Below are 13,512 nucleotides of genomic sequence, written 5' to 3' on the forward strand. Positions count from 1 at the left end.
CTTTGCCTAGCTGAGCTAAACTCTAGTGCATCCATAACATATCTTCTTTATCCACTCATGTGTTGGGCATTTGGTTTCCAGATTTGCTGTTCCACACTTCATGGGTTCAATTCCTTTTGAACAAATTTGTAAAGATAATTTTCTGAGAGAAAGAAGAACTTTTCATGAATGATATTGGAGCAATTGGATTTTTTTTTTAGATTGGTGTGTGTTTGTGGGTGGAGGGCGGTATTTGGGCCACATCCAGTGGTGCTCAGAGGTTATTCCTGGCTCTGCACTCGGAATTAGTCCAAGTGCGGCTTAGGGGTCCATATGGGATACTGGGGATCAATCCTAACTTGGCCCTGTTTAAGGCAAATGCCTTACCTGCTGTACTATCACTCTGACCCCACAAGTGGATATTTGTATGCAATAACACAAACATTCCAATTGAGAACATTTTAATTAATAATTATCAATGAACCAATAAAAATTTTGTTTGAACAAATTTTTCCAAAAACAAAAGATTAGAAACAGTTCAATTGAAAAAGTTCAAGTCTAAATTATCATATCAACAGAGAATAATTGAAAAAGTCACCCATAAATGCTAATCAATATTGACAAATGCAGTTGATCAGTCACTGGCTTTCCATCCATAAAAATGTTAGAAAAATCCAGTAAAATTCCAATATATAGAAAAAGGGAAAAGCCACCTATGTCGATCGTTCAATCTGGACAGACAAGTAAATTTAGAAATACATTTTTTGAAAGATTGAATAAAGGGTAAGATTAGGTTTTATCTGTGGTAACTGGTTTGTTGTTGTTATTGTTACTTGTTTGTTTGTGGACCACAACTGATTGTGTTCAGGGCTTACTCTGGCCTTTATGCTCATAGTTCACTACTGGCAGTGCTTAGGGGATGATATTCAGTGTCAAGGATTGATTGTGCAAGGCAAGTGCACTCTGGCCTATGATTAGTTTGTTTTCAAAAAGTTTGATCAAATAAAACACTGTGAGTGTCACTCTATATGATTCCTCTTTAGTTCAGAGAGAGCCTATAGCAAGGAACACAAAGCTGGGATGTGAAGGTGAAAGATTCACTGGAGAAGAAGGAATTCATTTGTGGTCGATCTGTCTAATGAGTCCATGCCGTCTCCACTCTCAGTTATCTGTTTCATAGCATTTTCTTCGTTTTCTTCTCACACTTAAGCAAAATGCAGTTTGTTGAAGCCTTTGCTGCTTTCTATGCCAGTAGATGGCATTCTTATTCTTGTTTTTATTTTTACAGTCTCAGCCACTGTGATGGGTGCTTGATTCACATTTCGTTCTGACTCCTATTGTTCAAGTTCATGTGGAACAATTTCTGATTCACTTGGATAGGAGGGAAACATGGTCCTGGGAAGAGCAGAGTCATTGGAAAATAGTATGTCCACAAAATGGTCACTTCTTTTTTTTTTTCATTGCTGGGTAGTGTCAGATCTTAGTGAAGGTGGGGGATTTGTCCATGAGAAGATCGCAACTTTGTTTTTAAAGGACAGTACCCCTTTCCAGAGGACAGCTGCCATTTCTGAGTGAAAAATTTGGATTTCGGGCTCTCTCTGCAGCTTGTTTCTGGATGCAGACAGCTTCTGGACATATGGCATCGCAGGTCTGCATGGCCATTGTTTGGAGCTCCTCCTCCATCACCTGGTCACTTGGCCCTGATGACTTTCCTGCTGTCATCTGTTCCTTTGACACTGTCCTGTGTACTCTGTCTGCTGATCTCAACCAGTCTGTGTCTGGCCTTGGCTTCAGAGTCACCCCAGTAGGATACCTGTGGGCAGAATTCTCTCAGACTGGCCTCAGTTGTGATACGATGGTCTCACTGAGAGTCTGATGAATGTCTGGATTCCTGCCCCACCCCCAGGGAATCACAGGACACTGTTTTCTGCTTGATGCCTGTATGTGCCCTATGGTGCCTCCTCCCTCTCTCCCTCTCTCCCTCTCTCCCTCTCTCCCTCCCTCCCTCCCTCCTTCCCTTCTTCCTCCCTCCCTCCCTCCTTCCTCCCTTCCTTCCTTTCTTCCCTCCTTTCCCCCATCATCCCTCCCTCCCTCCCTCCTTCCCTTTCTTCCTCCCTCCCTCCCTCCTTCCCTTTCTTCCTTCCTCCCTCCCTCCCTCCCTCCTTCCTCCCTTCCTTCCTTTCTTCCCTCCTTTCCCTCCTTTTCACCATCATCCCTCCCTCCCTCCCCTCCCTCCCTCCCTCCCTCCCTCCCTCCCTCCCTTTCTTCCTTCCTCCCTCCCTCCCTCCTTCCCTTTCTTCCTTCCTCCCTCCCTCCCTCCCTCCCTCCTTCCTCCCTTCCTTCCTTTCTTCCCTCCTTTCCCTCCTTTTCACCATCATTCCTCCCTCCCTCCCTCCCTCCCTCCCTCCCTCCCTCCCTTCCTCCTTCCCTTTCTTCCTTCCTTCCTCCCTCCCTCCTTACCTCCCTCCCTCCCTCCTTCCTCCCTTCCTTCCTTTCTTCCCTCCTTTCCCTACTTTTCTCCATCCTCCCTCCTCCCTCCCTCCCTCCCTCCCTCCCTCCTTACCTCCCTCCCTCCCTCCCTCCTTCCTCCCTTCTTTCCTTTCTTCCCTCCTTTCCCTACTTTTCTCCATCCTCCCTCCTCCCTCCCTCCCTTCCTCCCTCCCTTCTTCCCTCCCTCCCTTTCTTTAGAACACTTGTACTGAGTTGTACCCAGTGCTCGCTGAGGCTGGCACTCCTTCACTTGTGGTGCATGTCGGGGGTTGCATTCTTAGCCAAGAAACACCAGCTACGATTGTGGGGCTGGTGGGTGTGTGTGTGTATGTGTGTGTGTGTGACTGTGGTATTAGACATGTATTTGCCAGCTGTTGTACCTTCTAGCCTTGGGGCTCACATATCTTTTCACTGGTGTGTTTGCCGGAAGATAACCCACTTTTTTGGGCCATAACCCCCTCCCCCTGGTTTGTATCAGCCAGCAATTTCTTGCAGCTCCAGGGATCTCAGGGAGCAAAAGCTCCATACCCCAAACAGAGCACCAGGATTGAACTTGGGCCATGTGGAGCACCAGGGATTTAATCCTGTGACCCCAGACTTTCAAGCATGTGCTCTAGGACTCTGTCTGTCCTCTAGGCCCTCATGCACATCTTTTTTGTTTTTTTTTTCTTTCTGTGTTTTGGGCCATGCCTGGACATGCTCAAGACTTAGTCACGGTTCTTTGCTGAGGGATTACTCCTGATGGTGCTCAGGGGACCATATGTGGTACTAGGGATCAAACCTGTGTCAGCTGCATGAAAACATTTTACCTGTTCTTCATTTTCTCTAACCCTTACAATTTTTTTTTAATTAAAAAAATTTTTTTTATGGATTGCACTCAGTGATGCTTGTGAGTTACTCCTGGCTCACCACTCAGGAATAACTCCTGGGGGGTACTTGAGCGATCACATGGGGTACTGGGGATCGATGCATGAAAGGCCAATGCCCTACCTGCTGTACTGTCTTTCTGACCCCTGAACGTTTTTTAAACTATAAATATTATATTTTCCCCAGATGAGTATTCTAAATGTAATATCTATTTCTCCCCTTTATGCAGCAACACAGTTTGTGATAGCTCATTGACTAGTGTTAAATTAATTCCATAGTTTTATTATAAGGTGACATAAAAACAAATTAACTTCTTCTAAAAATATATTTGCCTCTAAATGTAGGAGCACTATGAATCCCAGATAAGAAATGCAGACTATGGCAATTAAACTCATGTTGACTCAAGTGTTATGAGTACTGAGATGTTTCAAAACTGAACACTTGATAAAAATCTGGTTGATCATAACAAATGTAAACCTTTTTCTGAACTTACTGTGCAGTAACCATCCCAGAGAGTCAGTACATAATAAAACTGGACAAATAATGCCGTATATCTATGTATGTAAAACAAAATTGTAATAAAAATATCCTTCATTAATGCAGTATTCTACAAATTCACTGAGTAGTGGAACAATTCTTCCGTGTGTAGATTAAGAGAATACCGTCTCCTACTCACTAAATGCCAGTAAATGTCCAAAGATTGTGACAACTGATACCCTCTCTAATTTCGAAATCTTTCCCTGTGAAGCAGTAACATTCCCATTGAAACCATTGTGTTCAGCATACATTCTCATAAAATAAGTCTTTGCAACAAGAATCTGCAAAATGAACCTTGTGTTTGTATACTGTCAGAGCATCTTGACATCTATGTTGTGGGACTTTTGAGTACCAGTGTTCAGCTGGGCACTTCTATGTTTTCCAGACTTTAGTTTGAATATCACAGTACCCTATTGCCTTCTCTTTCACTTTTTGCCCATTTTTCTATTCAACTATTTTCTCATAAATTTGAATACTTGTCAGTTGGTTGTGATTTGGAAAATCAAGAACCAAATAATCTAAGAAACACAGAATCTCAGAATAGAAACTGAACACACCGATCTCTATCCAGCATTTTCTTACCATGTTCTTATTTATCATATTCTTATGATATTGTCATTGCCTTTTATTGTTTTTTTTTTATTTTGGTGACATACAACTGCCCATGTCCCCCCCCTTCAGACCCAAGAGGGGTCATCAATAAGAATTCCATATTTATCTATTCTTAGAGAAAGGTTTTATTTACTGTATTGTTTGATATTTTCACTTTTTTTATTCCCATTTATTTTTTTTTACTGAGGTAATACAGTTTCCAACAGTTTCCATATTACTGTTTTATTGCAATACTATTTTTTAAATTGAATCACCATGAGATACAGTTATAAGCTTTCATGTTTGAGTTACAATTATACAATGTTCAAAAACCTATCCTTCCACCAGTGCACATTCCCCACCACCAATCTCCCCGGTATACCCCCCCACCTTCCCCCTGCCTCTATGGCAGACAATTTCTCCCATATTCTCTCTCTACTTTTGGGTAATATGTTTTGCAATACAGATACTGAAAGGTCATCATGTTTGTTCCTTTATCTACTTTGAGCACATATCTCCCATCCTGATGGATCCTTCCAACCATCATTATCTTAGTGATCATTTCTCTACTCCAGATGCCTTCACCCCCAGCTCATGATTCAGGTTTCCAACTATGGAGCAATATTCCTGGCCCTTGTGTCTACTGTCCTTGGGTGTCTGTCTCATGTTATGTAACTTCATATTCCACAAATGCGTGCAGTCCTTCTATGTCTGTCCCTCTCTTTCTGACTCATTTCACTTAGCATGTCTATCTTATAAGCAAATTTCATGACTTTATCTCTCCTAACAGCTATATTGCAGTACTTTTGCACTGCCACCACCACCAGTATGCCAGTAATCCCACAAACACTGTCCCACGGTCCCTTTTCTAGGCCTCCCTCCAATTCACCCTAACTTTGCAGCCTCAGCTTTCTGGTCTATGTGTGTATTTAAGTTTTTACTTTTTTCATACAGAACTTTCCAAGGCTAAATCTTCAGAAGCCATTTTGGAACAATCCATGTTGCCTGGAACCAGATCTTGAAGATAAAAAAAGAAAAACATGTAAAGCAACAACAGAGACAGTTTTATCTTTTCCTCTTCTTGCAGCAAGATCTGTTGAAAGAATAGGAGTGGAGGGATTGGGGGTCTTCCATTAAAGTTATGGAAAAATACTATACCACAGCACATTTTATGATACAGGTCCCTCATTTTCAATCCTTCTGATCTACCTATTATCCTTTCTAAGTCAGAAAAAGGACATTTGGTGTAATGGTTGAGTTGTGAGTGATAAACTGTGTGTAGATTAGGGAGAGAATGCATAGACAGCAATTGACTTAACTAGATGTGCATCCCTGCACGCATTATGTCTGCAATCCAAATCAAACCCTTAGCAGGCTAGATTCTTTAATATAAATGAGAAATAGGCTTTATCCTGCCATAATGACCTGCAGCTTCTTAGACATGACTCTCCACAGACCGATCACTCTAGGAGAAGGTTGGCCAGCTCACTGAAGCCATTATATTTTATTTATGCAGATCAGATTGTGACAATCTTTGGAATTCTTTGTTTTAGATTTCCCCCCCCCTAAACCCTCCTGATATGTTCCTTTCTTTCTGTTTCTGTATAGGCAACTCCCCAAACAAGCATTTTCATGGCTTTCCAAGTCACTGAATGAAAATAATAGAGTATAATTTGGTTAGCTTGTATTATTCCACAAAGAAAAGAAAACTGTTTTAATTTTGGAGGCTACTATTAAAGGAAGAGGGAACCATTCCTTAATTTTTTTAAGCCACATGGGGAGTTACGTACTGTGCCAACATACTAACCAGCATCAAATCCCAATAGTTTGTACTCTCATTATTTAACATGCCCTCTGGAGTTTTGGACATGGCTCAGGAAAAAAAAAATTTAAACAAATTTCTTACGTATGACCCTAATTTCAATGGATGTGCTTAAGGAAAAAAAAAAACCTTTGCTTTCTTCCTTTTACATTTCCCATTAGTCAATATTAGCTACATATTCATGGGTGAGAATTTAAATAGCGCACATCTTGTTATAAAACATACCAGGGCAGTTCTTTTAATGGGTGTGCTTCTGGTATCATTCCCTCTTGGGGGGGCCAAGGGGAAAATGTTCAACAGCAGGAGTTGAAAGAAAAGAGAATATTACTTTTGAGCATGGCAGTTTAGTCTCCATTGCATATTACAATTTTTTTTTCCTGTAGTGCAGTTCTTTCTAGCTTTTATCTGAACCAGATAGCAAGACAAGAGCCCATTGAGACATCAGGCAACAACCATTGTAGGAAAAATTTTCCCAGTAGATTCGAGGTTAGTGCTGAATTCAGCTGACATCCTCAGGGCTTTCAGTGCTGCATTTAATCCACAAGTATTTTGTTGAATGCTAATTATTTTTTTTTAGTTACTTTGCTAGATTTTGCGACACATATAAAAAAAAGAATCAAAGAGATTTCTAGTTTATTCATTCATTTGATAAATATGTGTTCCCTACTGGCAAAACAATAAGGGGCTAGACCCAGAGGTATTTTCAGTCTGGTGTGGAAGACAATATAAGTAAGTGAGCTGATGTTGGAGAAGCAGAGAAATTATGTGATCATACTAGCACAGGTACTGAATACAATGAGAATGTAAGACCCAGAGTGCTAATTTAGTGTGCGTGCCTGCGAGCCTTTGCCAAAATTTCCATGAAGGAATGAAGTTTATGTTGAGAGAAGACACATGAGCCCAAGATAGATGGATTTTTATGTGGGGATGGGAGACGGGTAGGAATGGAGAGTCTTCCAGGAAGATGGAACATGGGTTGTGTGAAGGGCAACAATGAGGAAGCCCAAAGAAAGTTGATGGGCAAAACTACCTGGTTCTCATTCACATAGTATATGGAGGGCTGTTCTTCAGTGGCCAGGAGTGCTTATCTTCAGTACTTGGTAGGGGTGAGTTGCATCAGGAGTAACACATTCCCTGTCATTCACATCTCACCAAGAATAATGAGGGAGGTCCTCCCAAGCCCCCAGCCTCATACTCTTTCCATGCCCCAACAGATGAGTGGGGAGGGGCAAGAGGACAATGCACATCAGGCAGATTGTTTGGGATAGAGGTAATACAAAGAACTAGCAACTCATAAAATATTAATTGATGATAAGAGCAAAATGTGTCTCCACAACCAAGGAATTAATTGAGTCCTGAGAGTGAACACGGATTGTATTTCAGTCTTCTTATCAGTCATTATTAATAGCTAGCTAGGAATGAATTTTTAGCGGCTTATTGAAGGCAGGGAATTACGAAGTAGAGTTGGGTGCAGATAACTTACTTCAGTACTAGAAATGAGATGGCACTAAATTGTAGAGACAGATAGGGAGCAAGTGTTAGAAGACCTGGGCAATTGGAGGCTGCATGAGGGTCAGGTTGGACGGTGGGAGTCTGGCTAAGCGTTTTAACCACTTCTCCCATTCATCATCTGACCCTCCAAGACCACATGGAGTATTGTTATTTCCCAAGTATGAAGTTTGTCATGGTCTCTTTTACTATGGCCATTGAGAAGTTATTTTGTACCTTGATCATGAAAATTGTAGCATTAGTTGAAGATGAGGTGTTTCAGAATTTTTCTGGGTGTATTTTACCTAAATTCCTCTGAAAATAATTTTATTATAATTGTCAAGGGATATTGTACTAAATTATACTGCATCAACATCACATTTGTAGTTTGGGGGGTATTTATGCTTTTATTCTTATTTTTGTGGGGGAAAGGCACACACCCAACAATGCTCAGGGCTTACTTCTGTATCTGCACTCAAGAGTCATACCTGGTAGGGATTGGGGGAACATATGGGGTGCTGACAGGTTGAACCTGAGTCAGCTGCATGCAAGGCAAGTGCTGTACTATAGCTCTGGCTCCTATGTTTCTATTCTTACAAAAAACCATTATAATCAATTTTACCTCTATCATTGGTCTGACTGAGACAAGAAGGCACGAATCTCACCATGCCATTTTCGACACTGGAGAAGAATTGTTCCTCGGAACATGCGATAAAAGAGGTGTTGGAGGCGTCGGTGTCCTTGTCAACACAAACTTGGCCAAGAGCATTGATTCATTCGAATGCCTAACAACCCGAATTGGACGTTTACATTTGAATAGATGTGGCTCACTGCCTGCAGTTTCTATCTTCGTTGTCTACGCACCAACATCTCATTATGATGAAAGAGAAATCGAGAAGTTCTACATTGAGCTAGAGAAGTTCTATAAAGAAGACCACACCTTCTACAAGATCATTGTGGGTGATTTTAATGCCAAGATAGGACCGAGAAGATCAGCTGAAGAACTTCACATCGGAACCCATGGCCTAGAATGGAACGAACAGGGTGAGAGACTGTCTGAGTTCATCATGTCGACCAAGACCATTCATGGTAACTCACAGTTCCAGAAGGCAGAATCTAAACGATGGACATGGGAGTCTCCCGGTGGACGATTCCACAATGAAATAGACCACATCATATTCAATCTACGGTTTTGCCTGACTGATGTCGCTGTTGTCCCAAAATTTCGAACGGGATCGGACCACCGTCTCCTTCGTGCAAAATTCTACTTCAAAGAGCGGGGAGAAAGGGCTGCAAAGTTCAAAAAGAGAACTCCCACCAACTGGGAACTCTTTGGTACTATTGTGGCAACATGGGAAGATGCCATTGTTGACAACATTGACGAGGAATACGATCGACTGGTTCAGCACCTCCATGAATGTGCGAGGAACGCCAAGAGAGAGATAGCCACAAAAAATTGCCTATCTTCGAAAACTCTTGAGCTAATTCGCCAGCGTGGTTTGGCGCATGCCTCAGGCAACCGCAAGCTAATGTCCGAGCTCGCAAAGCAGTGCAGAGATGCGATCAAGGAAGACCTCAAAGAGAGAAGAGCAGAAGTACTGGTAGATGCGGCAGAAGCTGGGAAAAGTATTCGTAACGCCCGCCTGTCCTTCGCCAACTACAAGACCAAGATGACTGCCCTCCGATGTCCTGATGGATCCATCACATCCTCCAGAACGGCAATGGAGAAGATTATCCATGACTTCTACTCAAATCTCTTCGATAGCCATGTCCACTTGCCGACATACCAAATTCCACAGGATGGGTATGTCGTTCCCAACGTTCTCCCTTCCGAAATCCGAAATCCGACACGCCATTTTGTCGGTAAAGAAACAAACTGCACCCGGCCCAGACAAGGTCAGACCTGAACACCTGAAGAACCTGCCGTCAGTACTCATCAATACACTGGCTCAGCTCTTCACTCGCTACCTGTCTGAATGCAAGGTTCCGTCCCAGTGGAAAACCAGCAGGACCGTACTACTGTTCAAGAAGGGAGACATCCATGACATTGGCAACTATCGCCCGATCTGCCTATTGTCTGTCATCTACAAGTTGTTCACTCGAGTCATCCTAAATAGGATTGGCAGAACACTAGATGAAGGACAACCATGCGAGCAAGCAGGTTTCCGCAAAGGATTCGGCACCATCGACCATATCCACACGATAACCAAGCTCATTGAGGTTTCTCGGGAGTTCAAGATGCCACTCTGTTTAACATTCATTGATTTAAAGAAGGCCTTTGATTCTGTTGAGACGGAAGTGGTCATTGAAGCCCTAGCCAATCAGGGAATTCAAGCCCAATACATCAGGATCCTCCGTGAGCTGTATTGCGGATTCACTACCAGGATCTCACCATTCTACAAAGAAGTGATCCTTGATGTCAAGAGAGGGGTGCGGCAGGGTGATACCACTTCACTGAAACTCTTCAGTGCCACCCTCAAGAACATCATGCGACGACTGGAATGGGAAGGAATGGGAGTGAAGATAGATGGTTGGCAACTACACCACCTCCGCTTTGCTGATGACATTGTTTTAATAACACCAAACATCAGCCAAGCGGCACAAATGCTGGCCGACTTTGACCATGAGTGTGGAAAGGTAGGACTACAGCTGAATCTTACGAAGACAATGTTTATGAGAAACAGCCTCGTTCCTGATGCCCCATTCGCTCTCAACGGAACGACCATCTCCGAATGCAACAGTTATGTGTACCTAGGTTGAGAGGTCAACATGACAAATGACCTGGCACCTGAGCTGCGCAGGAGGAAGAGAGCAGCTTGGAATGCCTTCAAGAACGTCGAAGAAATAGCTAAGAGGACGAAGAACCTCCGGCTCCGGGCACATCTCTTTGATTCCACTGTTCTTCCTGCATTAACATATGCCTCAGAGACCTGGGCCCTATGCAAACAAGATGAGAACGCTATTCAGGTCTCCCAAAGAAGAATAGAAAGAGCTATGCTTGGAATATCACGTTTCACTCAAATGAGAGAAAGAATCCGGAGTTCTGACATCCGACATCCGTCGACGATCAAGAATCAGGGATGCTGTCTTATTTGCCAAGGTGTCGAAAATCAGATGGGCTGGTCATGTAATGAGATTTAAAGATGACCGCTGGACTAGAGCTGTTACCGACTGGATTCCACGGGATGTCAAAAGACCGCGTGACCGTCCACCTACCAGATGGTCAGACTTCTTCGTCAAGATCATGAACGATCAGTTTGAGGCCCTTCATGTTCCCGGAGTGAACAGATGCCATTGGGCTACACTAGCATGTGACAGGGACAAATGGAGATGTTACTGGCGCCCGCTCGAGCAAATTGACGACTAAGGGGAAGTTAAGTGATTACCTCTATAAAAGTTTTGATTATAAGATGAAATTTGCATTTCTGATGGATCTGAAATTTTATTTCATTCTTGAAATAAGGAAACAATAAAAGGCAAATTTGACTACATTCACACATAAAACTTATAGCAAAAATCAGCAATGCAAAGTAGAGGTCCTAGGAACTCATAACTAAAAGTAGTTGGGTGATTTCAGAAATCAAAGGGGGAAATATACAGTAAAATAATAATGAAATCGTTGTCCTGAACTCCTCTAAACTGTGAACAGATTGCTTAAGCAGAACCTGTCATCCTGGCATGACAGTGGCTTTGACAAATCAAAGCTACATTTAAGATGCTTATCTTTGTTTTGATGTCAACTGAACCGACCATCCAATCTGATTTTTTTTTCTGTTTCAGCAGCAGTGGTCCTGCTTCATAAGGCACTTCTTGAGAATGAAGTCTTTATTTATGGCATTCTGGGTAAGGCAAGCTCCCTTGCTCACGTGTGTGAGAAACTATAATGCATCTTTCACATTTAAAGTGCCCTCTGAAGCTTTCTGCTTCACAACCTTGCCTTCTTTGCCCGTTCCCTCTAAATTTTTCATGCCTTCTTGAGTATCTCTCAAAGAATTGCAAATTCTCGCAGGCACATGTTTAATTTAGCACGTGGCCTCCTCCGATGGAGCCGAGCACTCTGCCGTCCATCCTCCTTACACAGGGCTACCTCAGCTCTCCACACTTAGCAGGAAAAATGAATTAAGGCAAAAGCCCAGGTTTGCTCAGATGTGCTGTTGGAAAATGAATTTTTACTGGTGGTGCTGCAAAGTCAAATGTGTGCTTTTGCAAAAGTGAAATTGCAATATATAGTTGGTGTTATTTTACCCGTGAAGCTCAGTCGCCCCATTTCCTTCTCTCAGTTTGCCAGGGCGATATTTATTATTCTTTATTTGGAGGTGAAAGGCAAAACCCAGAGATATTTTCCCTCCTTAAAGACTCCTTACCTTTATTTCATTCATGTTTCTAGCACCTTCTCTATTTATTTCATCAACTAACATTTTCTCTGAGAAGGTCATCCCCCTTCACTGTTGAAAGAAGAGATATAGGTATTTTCCCTTGTCGGAAATTAGGAAACTTAACTTACCTGCGCTGTGAAGGCCACTGCCCCTGAAGTTGCAGATGGCTCTCAGTGATGCCATCAAAGGAACCTGTCCCAGAATATCTTTTAGAAAAAAGCCTATCTAATCCAAGGCTTTGTAGGAGGAAGGACAGTGGGAAATATAAACCTCCTTTAAAAAATTTTTTAATTTTATAAGGTAGTTCACTTTCACAGGCTGGAGTGATAACACAGCAGGTAAGGCGTTTGCCTTGTACATGGCCGACCCGGGTTTGATTCTTCCATACATCTTGGAGAGCCCAGAAAGCTACTGAGAGTATCCTGCCCGCACACCAAAGCCTGGCAAGCTCCCTGTGACATACTCAATATGCCAAGAACAGTATCAACAAGTCTCACAATGGAGGTTTTAATGGTGCCCCCTTGAGCAAATCGATGAGCAATGGGAGGACTGTACTACAGTGCTGTGCTAAAGTAGTTCACAACATTTGATTACATTTAATCTTCAAACACCAATCCTACCACCATTACACCTTCCCACCACCATATTTTGGGTGTTTCCATGCCGAATCCCAATCCCTGCCCCAAAGAAGAACTGAAATAATATAATATTTACCTTTAAGGTTGGTTGCCTCCTACTTTGAATCCCATCAAATGTGGTGTGGTACTCTTAGACTATGGGTAGGTTGTGTCCTATGAAGTGTTGCAAGGCTGAATTTGTGGGTCTGGGAAAAGGTTTTCTAGTGGATGAGGTTTGGCCTGAGCATGTGGAGAGCGGCTGTGAGCAGGGTGGGAATTGAGTTCTGGAAAACCTTATTTGGATAGTATTTCAAATCCTCATTCGAATATTCCACCTGTAGTTAAATTGCCTGCTTGTTTAAATATAATTTGTGTAAAGAGACATAATTACCAAGCACCATGTGCTTACCTGGCATATTTTTAATTTTTATTTTATTTTAATTAATTAATTGTTTTTTGCTTTTTGGGTCAAACCTGGCGATGCACAGGGAATAATCCTGGCTCTGCACTCAGGAAGTACTCCTGGTGGTGCTTGGGGGACCATATGGGATGTTGGGAATAGAACCCAGGTCAGCTGCGTGCAAGGCAAATGCCCTCCCCTCTATGCTATTGCTCCTGCCGCTACTTGGCATGTTTTAGACCTCAATTCATGTTTATGATAACACTGAAGATGAGGAGAAGAATGTGGAAGCTATGGAGGATAAAATGCAGTCTCTCAAAATATTGCCAAATAGCCATTGATGAA

The 13,512-nt window shown here is 42.5% G+C and overlaps 1 protein-coding gene across 1 annotated transcript; it reads left to right on the forward strand.

Annotated features, from left to right (window-relative positions):
- Positions 1-8,355: 8,355 nt before the first annotated feature.
- On the forward strand, positions 8,356-9,054 carry LOC130019355 (craniofacial development protein 2-like; the record flags this gene model as incomplete). The annotated part of the gene is made up of 1 exon (XM_056109973.1): positions 8,356-9,054. A coding segment is annotated over exon 1 (699 nt), but the record flags the coding sequence as incomplete, so codon positions are not given.
- Between the last annotated feature and the right edge of the window lie 4,458 nt (positions 9,055-13,512).

The sequence above is a fragment of the Sorex fumeus genome, unplaced genomic scaffold (genome assembly GCF_029834395.1).
Source record: "Sorex fumeus unplaced genomic scaffold, SorFum_2.1 ptg000008l, whole genome shotgun sequence".
NCBI lineage: Eukaryota > Metazoa > Chordata > Mammalia > Eulipotyphla > Soricidae > Sorex > Sorex fumeus.